We start from the raw sequence: 26,715 nt of genomic DNA, 5'->3' as shown, positions 1-26,715 counted from the left end.
TCTAACCGGTCTCTGAGGAGATTCAGGTTAAAGATGCTCATCATCCCCGCCACCGTGACGCACATCCAATCTGAGGATTGGTTCGTCACGATAGATCTAAAGGACGCCTATTTCCAGGTCTCCATCCGTCCTTCTCACAGGAAGTTCCTGAGGTTTGCCTTCGGGGGTGTGGCTTACCAGTATCGGGTTCTTCCATTCGGCCTGGCACTTCCCCTAGCACATTCACCAAGTGTATGGATGCAGCACTGGCCCCGCTGAGGCTCCGGGGCATCCGGATTTCAACTTCATCGACGACTGGCTCATCCTAGCCCAGTCTCGAGAGTTGGCAGTTCGGCATCGAGATGTCGTTCTGGCTCGTCTGCGGCGTTTAGGGCTGAGGCTCAACGCAAAGACGAGCGTGCTGGCGCCCACCCAACGGGCTACGTTCCTAGGGGTTGCATGGGATTCGACAACGATGCGGGCACAATTGTCTCCGGCACGTGTCGACACCATATTGGCTGCCGTGAAAGGGGTGAAGTTAGGCCACGCCATCACTATGAAACACTTTCAACGAGTGTTGGGTCTCCTGGCGGCTGCGTCCAGCGTAATACCATCTGGACTGCTGCACATGAGACCCCTGCAGTGGTGGCTAAGGAACAAGGGTTTTTCCCCGAGGGGAATCCTCTCCGTCTGGTTTGGGTTACGCACAAGTGTCTTCGTTCCCTATCAGTTTGGAAGGAAACTTGGTTCCTGTCCCAGGGGCCCGTGCTGGGAGGGTCTTGTCGCCGGCTGGTTCTTTCGACAGACGCCTCCTTCACGGGCTGGGGCGCGGTCATGGACGGCCGCTTTGCAAGGGGATCCTGGCAGGTGCATCGATCCGAGTGGCATATCAACTGTCTCGAGATGTTGGCGGTGTTCCAGGCTCTAAGGAGTTTCCTGCCCGATCTCCAAGGCCACCACGTCCTGGTTCGCTCTGAGGAGAACAACACAGCGGTGGTGGCCTATCTGATTCACCAGGGCGGTCTGCGCTCGCGCCCTCTGGACAGACTGGCGCGTCAGATCCTCCTGTGGTCCCAGCAGAGGTTACTATCGCTCAGGGCGATGTATCTCCTGGGGACGCAGAATCAGGGAGCAGACCTGCTGTTGAGGCAGGGGCTGAGGCCCGGGGAATGGAGACTTCACCCCGAAGTGGTTTGAGCCCCATGGACGTGGATCTGTTTGCGTCTCAAGAGACTACGCACTGCCCGCTATGGTTTCTCTCGTTCCTCCAGCCCCGTTGGGTCTGGACGCCATGGTACATTCGTGGCCGAGGCTACGTCTGTACGCTTTTCCCCCAGTCGCTCTGCTCCCGGGGTTCTGGAGGGTCCGCCAGGACTATGTCGGCCTACTGCTCGTAGCCCCGTTCTGGCCAACCCGGGTGTGGTTCTCGGACATCATGTCGCTCCTGGACGGCCCGCCGTGGCGGGTCCCTCTGAGGAGAGACCTGCTGTCCCAGGCGCAGGGCCGGGTTCTTCACCCTTGCCCCGCCATATGGCGACTGTGGGTCTGGCCCCTGAGGGGGCACAGTACCTAGAGGCGGGTCTAACAGCCGGAGCAGTCGAGACCCTCCTGAGCTCCAGGACCCCGTCCACACGGAGGATGTACGGCCTGAAGTGGAGTGTTTTCTCCACTTGGTGTAGGGAGCGGTCGGTGGACCCTGTTACCTGCCCGGTGGTTCAGGTACTTGAGTTCCTCCAGGACCGGTTCTCTGCTGGTCTTTCCCCTTCCACCCTCAAGGTGTACGTGGCAGCTATTTCATCTTTCCACACCCCTCTGAGGGAGGGGTTCTTGGGGAAACTTCCCTTGGTTGTACTTTTCCTCCGTGGTGCCCGGAGGATGAGACCTGCGACTCGGTCCAAGGTTCCCACTTGGGATCTGGCAGTGGTTCTTGGGGCGTTGGCTGAGGCCCCCTTCAAACCCCTGGAGTCAGCTGAGGCTAAGCACTTGACCCTCAAGATGGCCTTTCTCCTTGCTATCACCTCTCTGAGGAGGGTGGGGGAGCTCCAAGCGCTTTCGGTTTCCCCGCAAGCCTGGAGTTTGCCCCGGGGAATATTAGGGCTATCCTGCACCCTCGTTCAGGATACATCCCTAAAGTGCCTTCTTGTGCGGCAGGGTCCACAGTGCTGCAGGCATTTCATCCTCCACCTCATGTGACGGCGGAGGACGGGAGACTTCATCTGCTCTGCCCTGTCAGAGCACTGAGTATTTACACTCTGAGGTCCTCCCGTTGGAGGAAGGCTGACCAGCTGCTAGTGTGTTTTGGGTCTCCCAGGGCCGGGCTCCCTGCATCCAAACATACTATTGGCAACTGGATTGTTCAGACTATTTCCCTGGCCTATCAGGTGCGCGGTTTGCCTTCACCTGTGGCTGTGAGGGCTCATTCTACCAGAGGCAAGGCGGCCTCTCGAGCCCTCCTTTCTGGGGCCTCTTGCAGGATGTTGTTTAGCGGCTGGCTGGGCCACTCCGCACACATTCATTCGGTTTTACAGTCTTGACCTTCCTTCGGCACCTGGCACTCGTGCGCTCTCCTCTTAGTAGTGCCACTTTTATTGCACACAGGGGCAGGCGGGGTTTTCGGCACGGTTTAGTGGGTATCTCGTTCCCATAGTGTCGTAACCGACGCAGTTCGAGTTCCCTCGAAGGGGAACGTCTCGGGTTACGTATGTAACCCTGGTTCCCCGAGAAGGGGAACGAGAGACTGCGTCGGTTACGACACTATGGGAACGCCTCTAGGCGAAGCAGGTCTGAACGTGAATGAAATCACTCCAATCCTATTGGCCTGTTGCTAGAACGGTAAGGTGTGACGGAATAACCGGAGGAGTATAAAGCACACCTGTACACACTCATCATTAGCTTAAACTATGAAGCAGGCGCTTCAGGCGGGGAGAGAGGTGCGGCGGACCGACGCAGTCTCTCGTTCCCCTTCTCGGGGAACCAGGGTTACATACGTAACCCGAGACGTTCACTTAACAACTGCCTTTGTGAAGTTAAAAAATGGATGTCAAATAATTTCCTCCAGCTGAACTCAGACAAAACAGAAATCCAGGTCATCGGGTCCCAGCAGATGGCAAATCAAATACTGCCATCTGCTGGTTCCCTAGTAAATCACATTAAGCCTGTGGCAAAGAACCTTGGTGTTTGGTTTGATATAGCAAAAATTCGATCTATGTTAACTTTTAAGGACACCGAGACTATTTTACACGCCTTCATCTCATCACGCCTGGATTATTGCAACAGCCTTTTCACCTGTTTAACCCAAAAATCTATTGATCAACTTCGGACTGTCCAGAACTCAGCTGCCAGGCTTTTAACCAGAACAAGAAATATGACCACATTACTCCTGTTTTAGTTTCATTACACTGGCTCCCAGTATGTTTTAGAATTGACTTTAAAATTCTATTGATCACTTTTAAAGCTCTTCATGGCCTCTCGCCTTGTTATATTTCTGACCTTTTAGTCCCATACACACCAGCACGTACCTTGAGATCCTCGGGCAGAGGTCTGCTGTCTGTTCCAGAGTCTCGACTGAAAACTAAAGGGGACAGAGCGTTTGCTGTCAGGGCCCCGAGGCTCTGGAACAGCCTGCCCGAGGAAATCAGGTCGACTGAGTCAGTGAACTCTTTTAAGTCCCTTCTTAAAACATACTTTTATAGGAGAGCCTATCCCTTTTATTTTTATTGTATTTTACTAATTTTATATTTATCTGTCTTTTCAATGTTTTCATGCTTTTATCTTGTATTGTTTTTGTATTATTGTCTCTTGGGTATTATTGTCTTTACACTTGTTAAAGCACTTTGTAACTTGTTTTTGAAAAGTGCTCTACAAATAAAGATTATTATTATTATTAACTGAGTTTATAAATATGCTGTGCTACGCAGTCACCTGTTACTTATAACTACATTTCAGCAAAAGGGATCAGAACATCTAGGAATGTTCATTCTAAATTTGGGAAATGCATTCCTTGTGTTTTTAAACAGAGTTTTAAAAAAAGGGGATCTAGTGGGATTGTTATTATATTATAACTCTTTTGAGATCACTGTCTGCTCTGGGTTTGTGCGGAGGAGCCAGAGCAGAGCTCCTTAGCATAGAGAAAGCAATTACAGGCAATCTTTCAGGCTTGATTTAAAGATGCCAAAAGGAGGAGTCTCATTGAAGCCTTTATAAAGCAACTTCAGCAGCCCATTGGTACCGCATGCTTAAATTTTATGATTGTGAGCATTAAATTATGATTGACCTTTGTCATGTATTCCACAGGAACAACCAAGCAACTGCAATGTTAACTTAAGAGACACGTGTGTTGAACACTTGTGTTAATTTATGTATTGTTTCTGTTTTTGTTAGTATTATTAGTAAACTAGTCTTAAGTACGGAAGAACTTTAGTGCACTAATGGATAATGGAGTGTTATTTTAAGATTTACTATTTGTACGTCCAATGGCAATGTTCATTCAATGCACAGATATACAGGGGGACACAGGGTTAGAAGGGTTAAATCACAAGCAAATAGAAAGAAAAATCACGTTGAAAAAGACAGATATTTTCCTCAAATAGAGACAATAGTTAAAGTTTCCACCCTACAAACAGTAGGATAAAGCTCACTTATTGGTAATAGTGAGAAACAGTTGCAAGCAAGTTAAATAATTCTTCACAGCCAGTGCAACACCAGAGGAGGCCACTCCACTATGGTGCCTCGTGAGACAACACAGCGCAAACGCAGCAGCAGGCGAGATCGAGCACGGCCTTCACTACCACCAGCTATGAGTCCAAGTGAACCAGCTAAAAGAAGAATAGGACTCACTCTACACACGACTGAGCGCCCTCAAATTGGTACCCAGCCTGTTCCCCAGGAAATCTGAACCAAAATAAGTTTCACTGTACCACGGGCAAAACTTCACAATTGGACATTATGCACCATACCATTCATGTGGTGTCACATGAATGATTGTTGAAGCATTGTTATGTCTTGTCACTGTGTTGTTACACAGAAAGTTCATTATGCACCGCGTGATTGTTTTGATACACGTATAAGAAAAGAACAGCCCACTGCATGATAATTGATCATTTCACACTGTGTAAACAATAATTTGTGTATTTTCTTGCAGGTCTACAGGCTGTGAAATAGGCTCCATGTTGCTAAGTGTACTCCAGATTGTACTTATTTACGCATGTTGAACTTGTACAGTCAATGCACTATTGTAGGTCAACGACTTGTCAGCAGGTGATGTCTCCTGATAATGGCCTGAAAGGGTGAATGTGTTAGAATGTGACTAATAAGTCACAGAGATGGGAATGTAGAAGGAATTTAGAAGCAAATTTGTGTGAAAACTGTTCTACAAAACATACACCAATATAATAGACAGCTGAAATTAAGATTACAGTGTTAAACCTCTATAGCCCTGTGTGTGTGTGTGTGTGTGTGTGTGTGTGTGTGTGTGCTCCTCTCTGTATCTGACTGCATGGGCTCAACAGAAGGACCTCATGTGTGCTGTTGGGCAGAGGTAGAAGAGGACACACAGCAGAGTGAGAGAGCACAGTAAGACTGCCCTGTCTCTAGCACATAGCACAAAAGACACCAGCTCATTCCACAAAGTCAGTTATGGTTGAGATATTATGATGAGCAGTAAGCATGCCAAGTCTTTGGTTTAGAAGGAATGGAAGAAGAAAAGTATTGTGAGGAATGTAAAAATAGTCCTTTAAAATATTCTCACCGTGACCCTTCAGAGACAGAACTCAAATTGACTAATGACAAGGTATATATTATTATTATTATTATTCTTCATTAGATTCTTTATTCTAACAATTTGAGATTTGGATTTTTGATTTCTGTGAGCTGTAAGCCGTAATCATTAAGATTAAAACAAAAAAAAGCCTGAAATATTTTACTTTATGTGTAATGAGTGAGAAAATTGAACTTTTTGAATTAAATTACGGGAAGAAAATTGCTTTTCCACAATATTCAAATTTTCTGAGAAGCACCTGTATACAGAATCAATTCCACAAGTTCTAGAGGCCGATTGCCATAGTTGCTTTATACCTTTGCCTTTAAGCCTCTTATCTCTGGACCTTAACCTGCAACGTGAACCCTTCACCCTGAAATCTGAAACCTGTATCTCCCTGCCTGCCTGCCTTCAAACGAATGTACCTTAATCTGGTCAATCAGTTTCTGAATCTGCATTTGGGTCCTGTCCTCATTGCCTGTATTCAGAACTTTGACATAAAGCAAAAACAAAAAGTGTCTAAAATGTGAATAGAAATTCCTCAAACCACTCCTAATCCACTTGTCCCCGGTCAGTCCACATGCTCAGTATGCTCACTGCACTGTCATGGACTTAGTAACCAAACCAAGAAGTTACAGTTTACTTAGTCACACATTCATACATTCTTTGGAGGACAGATCAGATACAATATTTAACAGGATCAGGACACAGTGAAGCAAAAAGGGAACCCAACCAATATAAATCACTGACATTCAGCATCAGATCAACCATTGGTTTTACTGCAGGTAAGTCACATTTTCACATCTCATGACAGAAAAGCAGAAGAAGCAAAGGTAAAACAAGACACTTTATTAGTTAAAAAAGGAACTCTTCTATCTAAGGTTTGAGAGATTAGACAAACTATTTTCATCATCAAACAAAAGAGGAATGTCTTATTTATGTTGAGTCCCTTTTTGATGGACTGAGCTAACCCATTACAGCCACTCTCATTCCTGCTCCTTATTAACTTGCACCTTTCCATGCTCTCCTTCGAGTTGCAGCTTCAGTTATCTTTTGCCTTGTTATCTTCTGTCAAATTTTTATGTGAGGCAGGGAGACAGTGAGAGGGAAGAAAGACTGTTTGTTATTTTGTGTCTGAGAGGAATGACAGTGGTCAAAGACAATGAGCATGTGCAAGGAGACTTTTTTATATTCCAACTGCTGTTTCAATCACTGGTCTGTCATCTGCTCGTGAGACCGCAGGGATGTCTGTGCATGTTTGTGCCTACATTATAATGTTCTCCTTTACTTGAACCAAATTTGGAAACTTATTTCACTGGTGCATGTTAGCCACTTTGGCAACAAGAACCCTGACTATATACCTAAATACCAGATGATTTACTCTTGCTCTTCATAAAATCTTAGAAGTATACTATTCTGATGTAATTACTAAATTAACAGTCTTAATTAACTGTAAAAATTTAGTAAAAATTTGCGTAGTTGTTATAATTTGATCTGGCTATAGTTTGAGAAGTAATATCGTTAACGTGAAAACAAGATCTGAGCAGCGTAAGATATGAATTCTTGATAAAATATGTGTCTGAGGTACGGGTGTGATGAGACACTTAGCTCACGAGACGATACGAGACACAATATTTGGTTCATGAGATAGAGACAAGACGATATTTTGACACTATTTTTAAGAGATCTTCAACACTGAATTCTATGAAATCATTGAGCATTAAACAGTTATTTCCTGCATTCTGGTTCATTTTTCTGAACCATTTTATGGTGAAAATTATTTTATTTATTTAATTCAGGTGGCAGGTGACAATTCAAAATCTAAAACTATAATAGATTATAATGTAAGTATAATGTAATAGTAAGGCTCTCAGGCATTCTTTATTGCTTTCAGATATGTTTTTCCTGTAGATCAACTTTTCTAATGTAATATCATCCAGGGACGGATTGAAAGATGGGGGGGCTTAGCCCCCAGGTTATGCGTAATTTGCACTTGCAAAATCTTTGCACTCGCATCTTTTGTAACTGTATTAGAACTGCACTTATGTCAACAACCAGTGAAGAAGACAAGATGTTAACAAATAAAAAGCAACAGACATACTCTGTTTTTCCATTTCCCCTCTGTTGAACAAAAGTTACTGTAATGTTACAAGGGGTTTGGAAGCAAAATAAAATTTGGTGCGTCTTCTCCAGGATTTCTTTTATATATATAGCAAATTTTATCGAAATCCTCATTGATTGCTTATTGCTTATGTGCTATTTTAAAGCTGCTAAGTTCAATGTTTTGCTCTAAACTACATTTCGTTGTATTTTGTATACAGTGACAATAGAGTCTCTATCATCAATCCTGAAATCTGTTAGTTAACCGTCTCTCATTGACCAGGATTCAAAGAGCTGCTAACTCTGGTTGATTCATTTTAACTTTACTGTAGCTAGCTAGCCTAGCAAAAATGTTAGATAACTCTGTTATAAGTGTTTTAACAACATAATCTAAGTGTAAGTGTAATTAAATGCTGCAACAAAGACTACATGATTCCTTTAAAAGCATCAGGTAAACAAATTATTCCTTTAAAAATTACTACAGATAGGTAATTATCATTAATGGCGTTCACATTATGAACACTAGTGTTTTACATAGCTAACTAATATATCCCCTTTCCTTCAAGTAACCGTTTCTGAAGCTGAGCAAGTAACAGTCACTAACAACTTACAATTTCACTCTGTATCACTCACTATGCTGAATCAATCTTACTTCACCATGTTTGTGTGTCGCTGTGTGTGTTGGAACCATAGACGGTATATAAAAAGGTAGGAACGTTGCTCGGTAGCTCGGCAGAGCAGCGATGAAAGGCAGCCTCCCTCAGGGTCCTAGTGCCGGACCAGAGAGGGGGTTTAAATTATGAAGCAGAGGAAACAACCAGAAGGATTATTTTAAGCCAATAAATAAAAATTATATTTTATTATTCTATTATATCAAAATCTAACCCTGGTTCACAGCGAAACTCAGGCAGCTTCGTCAGACCAAGGAGGAGACCTTCAGAAGTGGGGGCAGAGTCCTGTACAACCAGGCCAGGAACACAATGACTAAAGAGGTCAAAGCTGCAAAGAGGTGCTATGCTGAAAAGCTAAATAACAGCTTTGCAGCCAACGACCCTGCCTCAGTGTGGAGAAGCCTACGGACACTCACAAACTACAAGAGACCATCCCCCAACACTGCTGGTACTCAACGACTGGCAGACGAGCTGAATGGTTTCTACTGTAGGTTTGAAAAGCCCATTGTCACACCTCTCCCCCGCTCCAACGCCATCTTCAAACCTTCCCCCTCTGACCTCTCACCCGCACTCAAGATCTGTGAAGAGGACGTGAGCCACCTCTTCCAAAGGCAGAAGATCAGGAAGGCTCCTGGACCTGACAGTGTCTCACCATCGTGCCTGAAAATCTGTGCGGACCAGCTGGCCCCCATCTTCACTCAGATCTTCAACAGATCACTGGAGCTGTGTGAAGTTCCCTCCTGCTTCAAACGCTCCACAGTCATCCTGGTCCCAAAAAACCCCTCCATCTCTGGACTAAATGATTACAGGCCTGTCGCTCTGACATCTGTAGTCATGAAGTCCTTTGAAAGACTGGTGTTGGCCCACCTGAAGGACATTACAGGCCCCCTGCTGGACCCCCTGCAGTCAGTGGATGATGCTGGACCCCCAACAGGTCTGTGGATGATGCAGTCAACCTGGGTCTGCATCACATCCTGCAACACATATGCAAGGATCCTGTTCGTGGACTTCAGCTTGGCATTCAACACCATCATCCCGGACATCCTCAGTACCAAACTCACCCAGCTCACTGTGCCAGCCTCCCCCTGTCAGTGGATCACAGACTTCCTGACTGACAGGAGTCAGCAGGTGAGGCTGAGGAACATCACATCCAGCACCAGGACTATCAGCACTGGCGCCCCCCAGGGGTGTGTGCTCTCCCCACTGCTCTTCTCCCTCTACACCAACGACTGCACCTCAGGAGACCCATCTGTCAAACTCCTGAAGTTTGCTGACAACACAACGGTCATCGGCCTCATACGGGACGGTGATGAGTCGGCCTCCAGACGGGAGGTTGATCAGCTGGCTCTCTGGTGCGGTCAGAACAACCTGGAGCTTAACACACTCAAAACTGTGGAGATGACCGTGGACTTCAGGAGGAGCCCCCCCACTCTGCCCCCCATCACCATACTCAACAGCCCTGTGTCTGCTGTGGAATCCTTCAGGTTTCTGGGATCCACTACATCCCAGGACCTGAAGTGGGAGCCCAACACTGACACCATCATCAAGAAGGCCCAGCAGAGGATGTACTTCCTGCGTCAGCTCAGGAAGCTCAACCTGCCTAAGGAGCTGCTGATCCAGTTCTACACAGCCATCATGCAGTCTTTTCTCTGCACCTGCATCACTGTCTGGTTTGGATCTGCCACCAAAAAGGACAGGGACAGACTACAACGTACAGTCAGGACTGCAGAAAAAATAATCGGTGACAACCTGCCCTCCATACAGGACTTATACATTTCCAGAATCAGGAAACGGGCAGGACACATCACTGCAGATCCATCTCACCCCGGACACAACCTATTCCAGCTTTACCCCTCTGGTAGGCGCTACAGAGCACTGTACGCCAAAACCAACAGACACAGGAACAGTTTCCTCCATACAAGCCGTAAGCCACCACTCTGATGAACAGCTGATTTCTGACTCACAGTGTCAGGAACAATTCCTGTGCAATAACCCAGTAACTCTGTCTCTAATCAGCACCTGTTTACTGGTTTCCACTTATTATTTATTTATTCACCATTCTCTATTTCAGTGCTGTTCATACTATGTTCATTCTATGTCATATTGTATATACTGTATACCAATACACCTACCTCAGGTCATAAGTCTTATTTATTTTTTCCAGCATCCTTTGCACTATGTTCCATCACACTGTGTACATGTGTAAATGTATGCATGTATGTTTATGTGTACCTGTATATCATATCCACCTTCAACATGTACATTATGAGAATAATAGTTTACTCTTGCATCCTTTGCACTCTGATTACTGCACTATTTGTCAATATGTCAATATTGTTTTGTTTATAGTGTGTATATTAGTGTTGTCTACTCTGTAGTTTGTGTCTGATTTTATTTTATTATTATTATATTATTATTTTATTATTGTATAAGTAAGCACATCGTGAGCAATGTACAATCCTGAGTCAAATTACTCGTATGTGTACACATACCTGGCAATAAAACTGATTCTGATTCTGATTCTGATTATATTTATTAATATTCTTGCTTCTCTTTGTTGAGTACACATCTGCACTGTAAAAAAAATGTCAGGGTTGCTTCAGTCCCCCTACAATAGGTCTAACAATGTCCATGGCAGCTATTGTGCTTCGGGGATTCTAAAGATACAGATTTTACAAAAGTAATGCTTTGATGTACAGTCGAAGTCAGGTGACTTAAAAGGCAACGTCGAGGTGGTAGAATGGTCAACACACGACATTCAACTGCTGTTTGATTCCAAAGTGAAACCAATATAAATTAAATAGGGGGAAAATAATAAAGAACTTGTTTATGTGATATGTCAAAGTTTCCTGAAATAATATGGCTTTTCAATTGATTCTTTCCCAATCACAGGGCAAAGTCTAAACTTGCTGAGAAAAGACCAGTAGATTCAGACGAAATGTCCTCCCAAGTCAGACTGAGGCTGCTGCCGAGCGCCAGGTGCTTCTTCGATGAGCCCATTCAGGTGAAGGTGGCCGGGCTGAGGTCGAGACAGGTGGTCACCATGAGAGCCAGACTGACAGATGAGAAGGGAGTGGTGTTCAGCTCCTCAGCCACCTACAGGGCTGATGGGAGCGGGGAGATCGACCTGAAGAGAGACCCCTCGCTCAGTGGCAGCTATGTTGGGGTTGAACCCATGGGTCTGCTGTGGTCGATGAGGGCGGACACCTTGCACAGAAAGTTTCAAAAAACAAATGCACTAAACCCCCACGTGGTGAAGTTCTCTGTACACGAGGGGGAGGGCAGCATGCTGGCAGAGGCAGCCAATGAGAGGCTTCTGATTGGAGACGGGGTCAGCCTGCTCCCCATCAAAGAGGGCAATATTCAGGGAGTCCTGTTTACTCCCCCAGGTAGGTGGTTCATCATCATTACAACATAAAAGTGTGTTATATGAATGTATAACAACAGTATTTATTTATTAGGCCACCATAGCAATAGCCACTTAGTTTTGTGCTGTGACAGCAATACATTTTGACTTAAAAAGCACAACATTAACGATATACCTTTAGGTGTCCCAGTAAGCCCTAACAGTGAGCCAGCATGCACAATCCCAGGAACCTGAAACCAGCTATGATGAATAGAATACAGCGATCATTACAGTTTTTCTCAGTTGCTTAGGTACTTTCCTCAGATCAGAATTAAAATTCTCAAAACTACTTGTTCAACCTACACATCATCTCATCACTTGTGCATCATAAATGTAGTTTCTCATTCTTTTGAACGAATTGCAAAGGCTTTGCCACATTTATGCAAATGGTTATTTACAATTGTCTGCTGTGCGCCCGATGTCAGCTGGGATTGGCTCCAGCCCCCCGCGACCCTGTACGCAGGATAAGCGGTTGACGATGGATGGATACATTATCAATTGCTTATGTCATGTTGATAACAATGTATTGTACTGGTACTCTGTTGAATAGTCTTACCCCCCAAAACATCTAGGCACAAGTTCATTGCATATGTCACTAAGTGCAGTAACATGCTTTGGCACCATTGTCGAATGACTGACTTTTTCAAACTACATGACTATTTATCTGAACATTAGGTTAGTTGATCACATGACTATGGTCATTTATAAGGATAGGGATAGGGAATTATTCAATTTCCTCACAATTTAGAGCAGCCAAATGCAACTGCTGTCCAATTTAGCTGACAGGTGAAACTCAAAACGAATCAGTTCTCACACACATAGGATGAGGTGTATTGTTACTAAACATCCAGTAGGTGGTGGTATAATACCAAATGGAAACACAGAACAAGAACACAGGTGAGGAGTGATGAACACTACACACACAGGAAATGGCAAAACCCAGGAACCCAAAACAAAAAACTTGAAATATGCCATACTAAAAAAGTGTGGCCTTCAACATTATGGCCTGACAACATTCATTTTGATTATCTTGTTTTAAACAATGAGACAAGAACTTGTCTTTCTGATGGCACTGACATGTTCACTGACATAAATGCATAATTGCTTTTTTTGGTGTTAAATTTAATATAATTTGTTTAATCATATAAAGCTGTGGTCTAGCAGTATATCAATTTAGTGACTCTGCATCAAAATGATGCACATTGTGTAAGATGTAGGATTTCATATGATATATTGTTGATATACATGTGTATGTTCCAGGAGAAGGTCCGTTTCCTGCTGTGTTGGATCTGAGCAGCTTTCCATCTGAGAAAAGAGCCTCTCTGCTGGCAAACAAAGGGTTTGTGGTTCTGGCTGTAGCGGTGATGACTGATAAGCCTGACAACGTGAAAGAGATGCATCTGGACCACTTTAAAGAAGCAGTGGATTTCTTACAACAACATCCTAAGGTGAGCTCATTCGGTGATAAGCAGCTATTGATTTGGATTTTATTTTGTGACTTAAAACCTGCAGCACATAATTTATTGGCCCTAGGAAAAAAGTTGACATATCATCACTTTTTAAGTTGTCATGGCCTCAAGGGGGCTCTCTCTGGCGACATCTCCATACCACTGTCCACTGCCAACTCCCTGCCATCCATCGATGGCCTCGTCAGAGGGCTCCCTGCCATCATCTGGTTGTTCCCCCGGCCCAAGAGTTCACTCTACCGGCTAAGCGGTACCCGGTCTGGCCGCGCTTCCCTCCGATTAAACGATACCAGGAGGTCGCCGCTACAGATCCGAAGGTTCTCTGGGCTCCCGTCTCCACCTACGTTCCCATCACCAAGGGGGAGGGATTTACGGATTTGAGGTTTCCCCCAGTCCCTCCCCAGGAGCCCAACCTCACCACCTTCTTCGGTGTGAAGCCAGGTCAGACGGCATCCGGGCGGCGTCCTGTCCTGGCCTCCCAGGTAGCACAGTGGTTGGCTCGCATCGCTGATAAGAGCCACCAATGCGCCTTCCAGAACTCTGCCTCCTCCAACAACATGGCCTCCTACTTCACCAAACTGGCGGCTAACTCCAGCGTTGCACTCAGCGTTGCATTCCCAGGGTGCCGGTGGTAGCCTGTTTGTGGTCCAACCCCCCGGTGCAGCTTCGCCGCGCTGGGAAGCATTAATAACATTCTTGGGGAGAAATGTGTGCTTTATGTTCTTGTTCTGCTTGAACTTTTGTTCAACAAAACCAAACTGTTTTGAAATAAAACACAAACAGAGCCCTAAAGAGCTTTTTCCTGGGACCGTCGCTGTCTCTGCTGAGTCAGTGGCCGCCTTTTCACACATTTCTTCCACACCACACGGACCAGCTACAGCTGGCCAGATGGCCTTCATGCAGCCTGGCTCCAATGTCATAAGCAGACCCCCCCAGGCCCACCACTGCCTCTGCGAAGCCTGTGGCCGCCGCTCTGCTCATATCTCCCACACTAGCACACAAGCTGCGGCCGGATGGCCGTCATGCATTCTGGCTATGATGTCACTTGCAGATCGTTTCCCCTGCACAGCTATGACCCTCCCTCTCCCCACCAGGAGCTGAGCTCTTGTGCGGCTGAGTGTGGAGATTGAAGCAGGCCATTTCCAGGGTTCCTCCCAGGCAGGAGAATCAGGGGTTTTACACACGCTACTTCCTGGTCAGGAAGAAAACGGGCGCCGTGAGGCTCATCCTAGATCTGTCATTGTTCAACAAAGCGATTATGGAAAGACCTTTTTGCGTGTTTGCAGTGAAACAGGTGCTGGAGTGTGTGCATCAGGGAACCTGCTCACATTCATTGCGTACTTTCATGTTCCTGTTATCCCCAGACACAAGATGTCTTTGGTTCTCCTTCCGGGGCGCTCAGTACCAATACAACCAACTTTGGTTACTCCCTGGCCCTGCAGACTTTCTCCAAGTGTGTCGAGACGGACCTGGAGCCGCTGCGGCGGTTAGGGATCAGGGTTCTGTTTTATATGGACGACCTGCAGCTGCTGCCGCGGTTCCGGGACGAGGCGGTGGTGCAGACAGCCCAGCTCACACACACCTGTCTCGCCTGGGCTTCACGGTGAAGTGGAAGAAGAGTGCCCCTCCCAGCGGCTCTACCTTGGCGTAGTGCTGGTCTCCTCTCTCTGGTGTTGCTGCTCTGCAGTGTTGTCCCACGGGCAGTGGTGACAGCTTGGCCAGGCGGCTGCTCCTGTGGGCACACACACATCTGCTCTCCATCAGAGAGGAGTACATCTCTGGCATGTTGAACAGAGGGGCGGACATCATGTCGAGTGCCTCCATCCTGTCGCAGCACCCGTTCACAGACAGCTGTTTAATTCACACAAATATCCCGCTGTATATTATTTGACCAGAACAAAGTATTTCTTATTTATCAAACGGGTAAGAAGTTCTTCTTCCACGTAGGCCTACATTTACTAATTTGGCAGATACTATTATGTAAGGAAAAGTCACCTGAAGAAGAATGTTCTTTCTACAATTCGAACCCAGACCTCCTGAATGTGGGACAGCTACACTGCTGCTGTACCACTGTGTAGCTGTAGGAGAGTAATACACTGTTACTAAGCGTCTCTTTCGTTGTCAACTTCCGTTGTGGCCTTTGGTATTTGTGTTGTGGCGTTTGTATTTCCGTTGTGGTTTTTGTATTTGTGTTGTGGCTTTTGTAATCGTGTTGTGGCGTTTGTATTTCCGTTGTGGTTTTTGAATTTGTTTTGTGGCAATTTTGTTCGTGTTGTGGCTTTTGTAATCGTGTTGTGGCGTTTGTATTTCCGTTGTGGTTTTTGAATTTGTTTTGTGGCAATTTTGTTCGTGTTGTGGCTTTTGTAATTGTGTTGTGGCGTTTGTATTTGTGTTGTGGCGTTTGTATTTGTGTTGTGGCGTTTGTATTTGTGTTGTGGCTTTTGTATTTGTGTTGTGGCTTTTGTGTTCGTGTTGTGGCTTTTGTATTAGGCCTGAAACCTACTGGCCACCATACTCTGCTGGCAACGGGGCCATATGCAACGGCAATGGTTGCTTAGTGGCTTGGCCGGTGTAATACCAAAATCTATGACCTATCTGATTCTGTGACTAAACCCAAACGACAAAGTTTTCCTAACCATAACCAGGTTCTTTTGGTGCCTAAACCTAACCAACAAAGCCTCTGGTGTTTAACTTCTCATTTGGGTAACAGAATCTGATAGATGACACATTTTGGTGTCACACTGGCTCTGATGGATAGGGTTCCTACCTGCTTCATGACAGCCACCATTGTCCTTGTACCTAAAAAGTCTACAGTGTCTAGTCTTAATTACTACCGCCTTGTGGCACTCACCCCCATTCTGAAAAAATGCTTTGAGAAATTGGTTCTCCAGCCCATACAGAACAACAGTCAGCACTGCAACATGTAAAACTGTTTTATTTCTGTCACTTGTTATTTATCCACCCATCTAGGGTATATCATTTTATGTTTGTATATAACATTTGCCATTTAGCCCAGTTCCTGAGCTCTGTGTGTTTATACAGACTACCTCTAATTTGCATTTATTTTCTTCCCAGGTGGGCAGTAAAGGAGTTGGTGTAATATCACGATCAAAGGCGGCAGATATTGCGCTTTCACTTGCTGCTTATGTACCAGGTGTTGAGGCCACAGTGTGGATCAATGGCTGCAGCGCCAATACGGCCATTCCTCTTTACTACAGAAAACGCCAAATCCTCACACCATTACCGTTGGACCTTAGCAAGATGATTCCTGCTGAGTCAGGGGCCTTTATTATCAAGGATAGTTTTCAAAATCCCCTGGCAGAGGAAAACAAGGGAAGCCTGATCCCCATTGAACAAGCCAAGGGACGTTTCCTGTTTGTGGCTTCAGAGGACGACCTCAACTTTGACACTAAGGCTTACATGGAGGAGATGGTGGAGAGACTGAAGCGACATGGGAAGGACAACTTCGAGAGTGTGTGTTACCCGAGAGCTGGACACCTACTGGAGCCACCTTATGTACCCTACTGCCCCTCTAGTGTTCATGGGTTTGCACAACAGCCAGTCCTGTGGGGGGGTGAGCCCAGCTCCCACGCAGCAGCTGAAGTCCACCTGTGGAAGAAGATCCAGGAGTTCTTCAGAACCCACCTGAGCTGTGATGCTACACAGGTGTCATAGGTTGACATAAAAGGACAAATAAGAAAATCACGAGATCATGCTGGCAATTAACCTGATATAATTGTTTATAAAGCTTAAATAGCTTTTTTAGGAATTTCCCCTGCCATAAGATGGCACAGAACAGCTCCCTCTGACTCTTTTGTTCCCTTTAAGCTACACCCATAGAACGTAACAGATGTATATTATATAAATGTATTTTAGAATGTGGTAAAATATAAAATTAATAATATATAACAAAATGTCTATATACAGTTATGTATATACATATATACACACACACACGTATACACTCAGGAAGAAGGTAATTCTGCAGTGCATTTTTTAAAATTTGGCTCTGGGAGAATATAAACAGCAGCAACAGGATAGCAACAGGCAAATGCTTGGTCTAGTTTTATCTTCATCATCACAATCTGAAGAAACTCAAATACTTTATGGATTCTGGGTAATCAAGCTTGACACAGTAGATGACACCCATAAGCATGGCAAAGCTGCATGCCACATTTTTAATGTTGTGAAGCATAATATTCTCCTCAACCACAACAGCTATCTCGAAGACCTCCCGTGGAAAGGCATCCTGTTCAGCACCTTCACAGCGTATCAGCAGGCTATGAAGGTTAGCCTATCAGCAGGCTAGGAATGTTGCATCCCCTTCATGGCTTGATTTCATCACAGGTATACAGGTTTTAAAAGACAAAGTCATAATCCTCAAAAGACCAGGGAAGTCACACCCTTCAGTTGTTCCCAAAATAGTCTGGACCAACATCAGTCCGGATCAGCAACACAAACTATTTATTCATATTCAGAATTTCAACTCTAGGAAGGGTTAGACTGAAATTGCAAGTTCAGAAACACTTTAGCAATTACGAATATATAAACCACATGAACTCGAAATCTGTCATTTGAGTTAATAGGAGAAAATGCAAAGTAAAGTTTGAATGAATTGAATGAGCTTTTACGAAAAAAACAACAACAAAAAACAAAAAACATATCTGAGTTTTCAACAGACTGAGAAAGTATTAAAATGTCATCACTGAGACACTTTAGACAATAGACACTTTTATTGTTTTCACTTCTACTAAAACCTGGGAATAGAAATAGTTCCACAATAAAAGAATCACCAATATACACATTTACAGTTTTGCATTACAGAAATCATAATGGTCTCATAACATGCTTCAATCTCTCGACTGATTACCTGTCTCTCATGGAACAGAGCTGGCCATCTGGAAATGATCCTGCGATGAATCTCTCTTCTCTGCGCTGAGAAAATGTAGCAACCATCAGGTCTTCCACCAGCTGGTGATCAGGGTCTCTTTTCAGCCTCCATTATCTTGCGGTGATCTGGTGACACTAAATAATCCTCTTCTTCGTTTTCCAAAGGCCTGACTGTGACACTTCACAACAAGGTCGTGTCTGAAATCGACAAACTTTTATGGGCTGTAAAAGTAGAAGAAAAGAATACTCTAGACTTAAAAAGCACCCCAAACATGGGCAATTCACACTCTCTCAATTTCTTAAATGTCTCTTTAGATGAAGAAAATATTGCTTGATGATGGTTGGTGCTGAAAAAGGACAAAGTTCACAGTGTATTTTAGCAACTGGATATGATCCTTTTTTGTGCTCCTTAATATGTTTTGCAAAATCCACATGATATTGGAGGACTGTCAGACAGTTTGGGTAAATGCAGCTCAAGCCCCGTCTTTCACATCCATGTCTTTGTGACTGACTATTGTTTTTCAATGTAAGTGGCAAAATTGCAAAACTTAGAACTCCACTTCATCCACAGTTGCAGCCAAACTTAAATGAATCTATCACTGGCACCTGAAAAACAGAACATATAGTAGATTAATTGAATATGGTGTTAAATTATTATTTTATTATTAATTAATTGTATTATTACAATTATTATAATTGTAAATTATAAACTGAAAACATGACAAAGACATAAAATTGTACACAATTACACCAAAAAGGTACTCCTATTTACTTCAACACACACTTCCACTACGTTTCACTAATATAGACAAGGCAAATATTCACACCTGCCTACTATTTTCTTGATATATATATATTTTCTTGAATTATACAAAAACTAATGAACAGATAGTCATATTTATGGGACTAGTATCTATGCGTGTACAATTTGGTGCAGATCCAAATTGTCGTGGAAATTATATTCCTGGTGAGGTGCTGCGCAAATAATTGAGTTACAACAAACTGTTGTCTTTGAAGAATTTATTTAACAAAAGAGAATAAACAGAGAAGTACTAAAACACAAATCAGCTGGACCAGAGGTTCTGTCTCCTAAGACAGTCACTAACGTCTGGCCCCGAGCAAAGGGATGCATAATCATTTACACAGTCTAGGTTTCTATGTTTTGGGGAACAGAGATCCTCTCTCGGCCTTGAATGAACATTCCAGGAGAGGAGAGGAACAACAAGAGAAGAAAACACCAAACCAATCTCACAGCTCTGACCTAAACCCTGGTAAATGTGGATATAAGGGCAGAAAATTGTTTTCTTCTTACACTTATCATCTTTTATGCAAGTACTTATAAGAGTGCTATTTAATTCAGTTAGTGACTGTCTTAGGAGACAGAACCTCTGGTCCAGCTGATTCTGTTATAGTACTTCTCTGTTTATTCTCTTTTGTTAAATAAATTCTTCAAAGACAACGGTTCGTTGTAACTCAATTATTTGCTTAACCTCTCACCAGGAATACAATTTCCACGACAGTGGACAGACTAACATAAGAAGTATAGGAGAGGAAAGGTTAAGGATAAAACACAATACATAATAATAATAGTAAAAGAACATACATAAAAGATTAAATGTAAGAGGACACAATTTTCTGCCATAACAATCCTCCCTCTGGCCATATATATGGACATCCAGATACAGAGAATTGACAATAGAAAATTAGCCGTAGCCAATTTTGCAGAACATAGACATTATTAAGTTATGAATAAGTAGGGGATCAAACATATTTATATTTGTACTCATCCTAGATGAGAACCTTGACTATCAAATATCATGTATCACGTATTCATAACTGACTTATGGTGTGGTATCTATAATGTCTTCTAGAGTAACCTGCGGTATTAAACAGGGACATCTATGAAAGCTACAGGTGTAAATTTTTCTTTGCAGGACTTCTTTTGTATCCATCAGATAAATGTTTTTCCAAGTGTATGCATTACTCACCAACATAGTGGTTCTGTCACCGGAAAGAAATTGATAATAAAGAGTTTGGTCTTTATTTGTAAATTAATTCCCTAAAATGAATTCAATTAGTCTTTCTGACAATCACATGTTAATATCATAATATTTAACTGTCACTAGCTTTGACGGTTGATTGTAATAAAAGGATCCACCATCTCCACATTTTTTTAATTGTACAACCACATCAAGAGAGACCTGATTCAAACCCAGCTGTAATCTGATTTCTAGCCTTAAATTCATTTGGAACCCCACTGGGTACCTGGTTCATAGGTGTGTGAACACACTCCTGGGAATAACCCACATCTGGGTTGGGGTACTTGGAAATAACTATTTTAATTCATAATCTTCATCTTTGCTATTGTGCTGTTTGAAGAATGTGCATTTCTCATGTCTGGGAAAAGTGGACATCTAGCATAAGTTTCTAACAGGGCCGTGTTGATTTTGTAGCCACGTGTGAGCATGCAGTCCCAGGCCCCGACCGGTCTGTCGGGAATCGGAGAGTGGGAAAGGTTTAAATTTGGAAACTACATGTGAGCGTTTCGCGCAGGCTGTGTAAGGCAGAGGCAACTGTCTAAAACATAGCTTTCCGCATGCATAGCAACTAGAATTTAAAGTGGGGCGCACAGAACCATTCAACACTCGGTACCAGGCGTTCCTGGTACCAGCCACGTCCTTGGCTCCAAGTGAGGAAGAGTAGCTGTGGCTACAAATGGCAGCTGTGAAGGCAATATTGCTTGCGCATATGGGAAAAACAATTTCTTGCTTCACCAAAACATTTTGTCATACACTGTTACCATTTTACAGCACCAGCACTCTGTAAATTGCTGATGCCATTACCCAGGAAGGAAAACATAGATGGATTTCAGTTATTAGGCTTGTTAGGGCTCTGGCCTCCAGTTTATGGAAAACTTTAACCTATTTACTTAACATGCCAACAACTACAAGACTATATTTCATTTATTCACATGGTGTTAGTGCAATTTTCCATAATATCACCTCTGGACCTGTAGGAAAGGTTACCATGGTGTTTCTGCCCAAATAATACTAGATATAGCAGATTTAAATTTGACCCAATGAGATATGGGAGTCTCCCAAGAATATTCAGAGGGTTAGCAAGTATGAGCTACCTGGAGCAAACCTCTGTGCCTCTGTTTACTTCTGTACGACAGCGTGGTGCGTGTGACATCATGTTATTCTTCTGCATGGTGGGAGGAAGCTGGAGCACCCAGAGAGAACCCACGCAGAAACGGGATTTGAATGACCACTCTATACATGAGCAGCAATATGACGCCCAGAGCGCAACAACAGCAGCGGCGCATGTTAGTATTGTTGATTCTTATCCATCATATCTGATCCATTTCCTGATATGATTCCGACAATGAAATATGCCCAATCGGATCGATAATTATCATGCATTCCTATCAGATACAGCCTGAAAGGAGGAGCTGGGTGGCGGTGGTTTATAAGCTGCAGAGGAAGCAGCGAGGGCAGGCAGGCTACAGCAGCTTAAATAAGACGCCTTGTATGGAATTTGCTAATGAATGCAAAGAGATTAATCAGCTGAGCTGTCTGCCAGCTGATGTGGCTGCTTTAAGATGGCTGATATCAGCTGATTTTCTGGGATTGTGAGCTGAGCTAGGGGGTCTGGGGTCTCCTCCCCCAGAACATTTAGAGCATTGAACACTTAATTTCCTGCATTCTGGTGAATTCTTATGCACCAATTTCTGCCTTTCCTGCATCAATTTATGGTGAAAATGTTTTAATTCAAAATCTAAAATAATATGTTTCTTTTGGAGATCAACCTTTCCCATGTAATATCATTCCTGCTGAGTCAGCACACATGCAGATGAAAAACCCATAATTTTGTCCAGTCCACCTTTGGATTAGATTTAGCACTGGTACAACAACTAGCTTCTCTCATTGACCATCTCTCACTCTCTCATTCAAAGAGCAGCCAACACTGGTTGATTAATGTTGGCATTATTGTAGTTAGCTTGCCTAGCAAAACATCAGATAGTGTTATAACAACATAGTGTCAGTGGAACTGTAATACAATGCTGCAACAAAGACTACGTGATGTCTTTAAAAGCAACAGGTGAACACATGATGAACAGTAACTTAAATAGCAGCTTGTTTAGCGACAGTATGTGAGCACACAGCCAGACCCACTATTGGACCCACCTGAGCAGCAGGTATGATATGTTTTACGGAGTTACATTTACTAGGGTTCCTAAAGTGGAATGGATCTGACTGACGGCGCTCTGAAAGGTGAACTTTTGTTCTATACTATATATAGTTAAAATATCTGACTTCCGACCTCAAAGCGTTTCAGTTGCATGGTGGTGCATGATGCTAAATGTGAACAATAAACGTGGCTGACCGTGACAAACTCATGTTTATTTTGGCAAGTTTATGCACAGTTAAACCCTCAGCCTGCACTTTAATTAACACCAAGCTGCACTTGGTGTTAATTAAAAGGATGGCCATTTTATTAAAAACAAGTGACAAATATACGTTAACTGTGTGTCCTTCTAGCTACATCGCTGGTAATCCTCAAAAGTCAGCCAAAGTTGTAGGGTATATTTCCACATTTCTGGGCATTTCCTGAATAACTTTTGGCTATAGAAGATGACTTTCGGAGATTACATTACATTTATTCATTTAGCTGATGCTTTTATCCAAAGCGACTTACAATTGCTAAACATGTCAGAGGTCACACGCCTCTGGGGCAACTAGGGCTTAAGTGTCTTGCTCAGGGACACAATGGTGGATGGATCACAGTGGGGGATTGAACCCAGGTCTCCCACAACAAAGGCAAGCCTCTTATCTATGCGCCATCACCCCCCATAACCACCTAATAACATTTAAAATGTATTTCTACATCTATTTACATGCAAAACAAGTTTAACTATTTGATACTACTATGTATTATTTTGAATAACTACTTTACTTTGCTTTTTAGTTTGTGGTTTACCATTTACAATGTGTGCTTCCATGGGAGCTGCCATAGTCGGGGTACAGATTTTTTCTCAGAGTTCACAAGTGGGCAACCTGACTTGGAGTTCCATAGCCTAGTATATATTCTAGTTTGGAAACCTCCCAGTTCCGAGTAGGTAACACAGCAAAACATTGCCGTAATAAAAAACAGTAAAGTGCACTTACGCTTACATACAACAGTGGCTGTATAAGGAACCGCCTACTACATACTACTGGCAACCGCAGTATGCAGTATGTACTGTACTTACTGCTAGGCCAGGCTTTAGGGGAGACCGGAGGCAATTGTAAAAGGGAGCAATTGTAACACACTCAATTTTTCCAATCAGAAACAAGCTAGAGTGATGACACTTAATCTGCACATGATCAATATGATTCTCTCTCTGTCTGTGGAAAAGGAGCAGGATCATTTCACCTTAGCAGAAATTTTAAACAAAATACTGATTTTGAGGTATGAAAGTAACTTTTGTATGTGCAGTATTTTTCTTCTGGTGTCTAAAGTTTAGATGACTGCAAATCTAAACTTGAATACATTTTATCTCTAGGTTACTGATTAACGTTCAACACTAACAAACTATGCTTATATAGTTGTGGCTAGCGGGCATACAACATTTTATCATGGCTGCAACTATTGTAACACTGTGTTACAATTGCCCCCAAGCCACATGGCCCAATGTACGCAGCTTGTCTGTCTGTTTTGAAAATAAACACATTTCACTAAATATAAATGTAAAACCACATTAAAAAAGGGTGTATTAAAAGAAATGCATTTGTTCTAGTATAAACAAATCACCAATTAACATAGGCCAAAATTCTTTGTATAAAATAGTGTGTTTTATATGTGTTTAACAGAAAGTGTGAATATTATATAGGCCCAAGTCTGCAAAAGTAAAGTTCCTTTCATTGTCAGTTTGTCTGTATAGTAGATAGACTTAAAGTAGTTGATGGTAAAAGACCCAGCAAAACCAAAGAGAATGATTTTTATGAAGTTAGAACAGAGAGAGCAGAGGATGCCTGACATCTAAAATAATTTGAACCATTTAAAAACTCTTATGTAACATTATTAGCTGTAAAGTAATTACTTTGAGGTAGCCTAGGCTTTTACTTGAGATGCAGTGGGTTAATATGACTTATTTTTCAGTGTTAAAATTGCCAAGGGGGCAATTGTAACACTCTGACTTCTTGCATTTAAGTAAATATTTTAGTCTTGTTCTTATAAGTGAAAATATATCAATTATATTATTAATTAGTGCACATATATGTTTCTTGTATCAAAAGATGACTAGTGTATCTCAAGTAGTTTGTGAGTTATTAAGGAAAATGTAAAATACGATGCGAGGATGTTTTCCTAACCATAACCAAGTACTTTCGGTACCTAAACTCAACCAAACTGCAACCGCTTCACATCATCAACAAAGCCTCTGGCGCTTAACTTGCCATTTGGGTCACATAATCTGATTCGATTCGCCAACAATTTACCTAAATCTGCCGTTATTTAATATCTAAACAGTTGATTTCTCGCCTCAAAATTTGTTAGAAGTGGATTTAGTGAAGAAACAGAATTTGAAAATTGTAAAACAAGTTCTGTTGTTTTCCTCTACACAACTGACCGGTGGTTGTTCCAGTTCAAGCGCTTTGCATTATGGGCCACAGTACGCGAGGTAGACTGCTCCGATGCATACTGCAGATTTTTCCCGAATCAGTACGCCATCCAGGTATTTTTGGCATACTGCCGATTTTGCTTTTGTTTGCAAACTGCACATTTGGGCCAAATCAGTACGTACTACTAGTATAGGAGGCGGTTTCGAATACAGCCAGTGTGTTAAAGGCACCACCGTTTCCATTGAAATAAACATTTTGTTACATTTTGTCGGGGCTGAAGTCGGTCCCACATTACGTTACCGACATTAGATAAGACGTAGAGGCGCCACCGTGTTTGGCCAGACATCAGCTGTAACCTTAAAGGTAAGTTAAGCCACGTTTCTACCGTTCAGTTTGTGAATTACCTGTCTGCGGTTGGCCGAGGTTATTATGTAGCCTAACCACACAGCGCAAAACGGTATCTTTTGTCATAGAGAGGGGAGCACTCATAACACTTTATGAATAATATAGTAATACAATAATATAATAGCCTATAGTCAAACTACATTATTATGTACAGGAGAGCCATCTCTAACTGTAACATTAGTGCTCTAAATTCTATATGTCTCAACTATTATTTTGTTCTTGAAAATGCCAACCAATTGATTTAAATTCTTAACTAAAAGGGAGCAATGCAAGGTGCAGGGCCACCCAAAGAGTCACATGGCAAATCTGGGGGCTCCTGAGATGTTTAATGAGCCAGGAAAGAAGAAAAAACTGATGTTTTGCGGCTGTATCTGGATAAACTTGTTGTAATACTTTTGTATCCATGCGTTTTGTGTAATGTTTTGGCCTCAAACAAGTATTTAAATAAAACTGAGAAGTTAAAAGGATGAAATCAGGTGTGAAACTGCTAACATCTCAGAGATATCTGAAAGATAAAAGTAGTGTATTGTTAAGGAGTTACAGAACCACTGGTTTAATCTTTAATCATGTATTGCATATGACAAGATTAAGTAAAGGCCTATATTAATGTACAATTTTAATCTAAAAAGTAGCCTAACTAGCATAGCTGTCAAGTAAATGTAGTAAGGTATGTTGAATATTTTCAGGTAGCCGTGATGTGTGAATATTTTATCTGCCTAGCTTGATTAGGATAATGATCAACATGAATTAGAATAATGTTGAAGGTATCTTTTGAAATATTCACACATCATGGCTACCTGAAAATATTTAATAGGTAAAAGTGCAATATTTCCATCAAAATTTGTATTGTGGAAGAAGCAGGGAAACACTCAAGTAAAACACATGTTCCTCACAATTGTACTTAAATAAAATACTTGAGTAAATTTACTTTCCACCACATTTTCATCACATATAACACCAGGTCACAGACATTATATATACATGCCCAACAGTTACACAGGTGTGTAAGATCAATGTCATTGAGCTAGTGACTCCTTCAATTAAGTAACTACCTTGAAACGTCCCCTTGTTTCCCAGAAATGTTCGTTTTTGGCCCTGAGAGACTGTCACACCTTTTCTTTTTGAGCCACATTTAATGATAAAGTAATCCATACATTTTCAGAGAACACATGTTCACATGGCACAGTTCAACAGACACAAGGAATTCGACCCTGGTTGTCAGTCACTCACAATATAACCTAATAAAACACACAGTGTCATGCCATCAATGTTTAAGCAGACAGTATTAACAAAAAAATACATTTTGCAGCAAAGTATCACACGGATTAGTTATTTATTTATTTGAAAACTTGATTTGCCACAGTTCTGTGTGCTTAGGCAAAAACTTTGTCTTTCTGTGAATTTGATTCTGTAAATTTGATTCAAGTCCTCTGCAGAAGGA

General features: G+C 42.7%; 2 protein-coding genes across 5 annotated transcripts in view; both read left to right on the top strand.

The window, feature by feature from the left end:
• The first annotated feature begins 6,264 nt into the window (after positions 1-6,264).
• The window catches only part of LOC119901730 (acyl-coenzyme A thioesterase 5-like), a 246,313-nt gene continuing 225,862 nt past the window's right edge, over positions 6,265-26,715 (top strand). Inside the window, exons 1-4 of one of the 3 annotated variants that reach the window (XM_038717358.1) lie at positions 6,274-6,519; positions 11,398-11,894; positions 13,172-13,359; positions 16,453-17,285. In XM_038717358.1, coding sequence (XP_038573286.1) covers positions 11,444-11,894; positions 13,172-13,359; positions 16,453-17,052 — 1,239 coding nt within the window. In that variant the 5' untranslated portion in view covers positions 6,274-6,519; positions 11,398-11,443 and the 3' untranslated portion in view covers positions 17,053-17,285. Of the gene's footprint in view, positions 6,520-11,397; positions 11,895-13,171; positions 13,360-16,452; positions 17,286-26,715 lie in introns of those variants that run through there. The other 2 variants (XM_038717359.1, XM_038717357.1) reach the window with 2 other exon arrangements.
• LOC119901727 (acyl-coenzyme A thioesterase 1-like) overlaps positions 24,942-26,715 on the top strand; it is a 252,914-nt gene continuing 251,140 nt past the window's right edge. The window contains exon 1 of one of the 2 annotated variants that reach the window (XM_038717350.1): positions 24,942-25,232. The gene's annotated coding sequence lies outside the window, so the exon portion shown is untranslated. The remainder of the gene's footprint in view (positions 25,233-26,715) is intronic. The other variant, XM_038717351.1, reaches the window with a different exon arrangement.

Source organism: Micropterus salmoides, unplaced genomic scaffold (assembly GCF_014851395.1).
Source record: "Micropterus salmoides isolate LMB-PRFRI ecotype aquatic unplaced genomic scaffold, ASM1485139v1 Ms_hic_scaffold_14, whole genome shotgun sequence".
NCBI lineage: Eukaryota > Metazoa > Chordata > Actinopteri > Centrarchiformes > Centrarchidae > Micropterus > Micropterus salmoides.
This window is presented reverse-complemented; position numbering and strand designations above follow the sequence as displayed.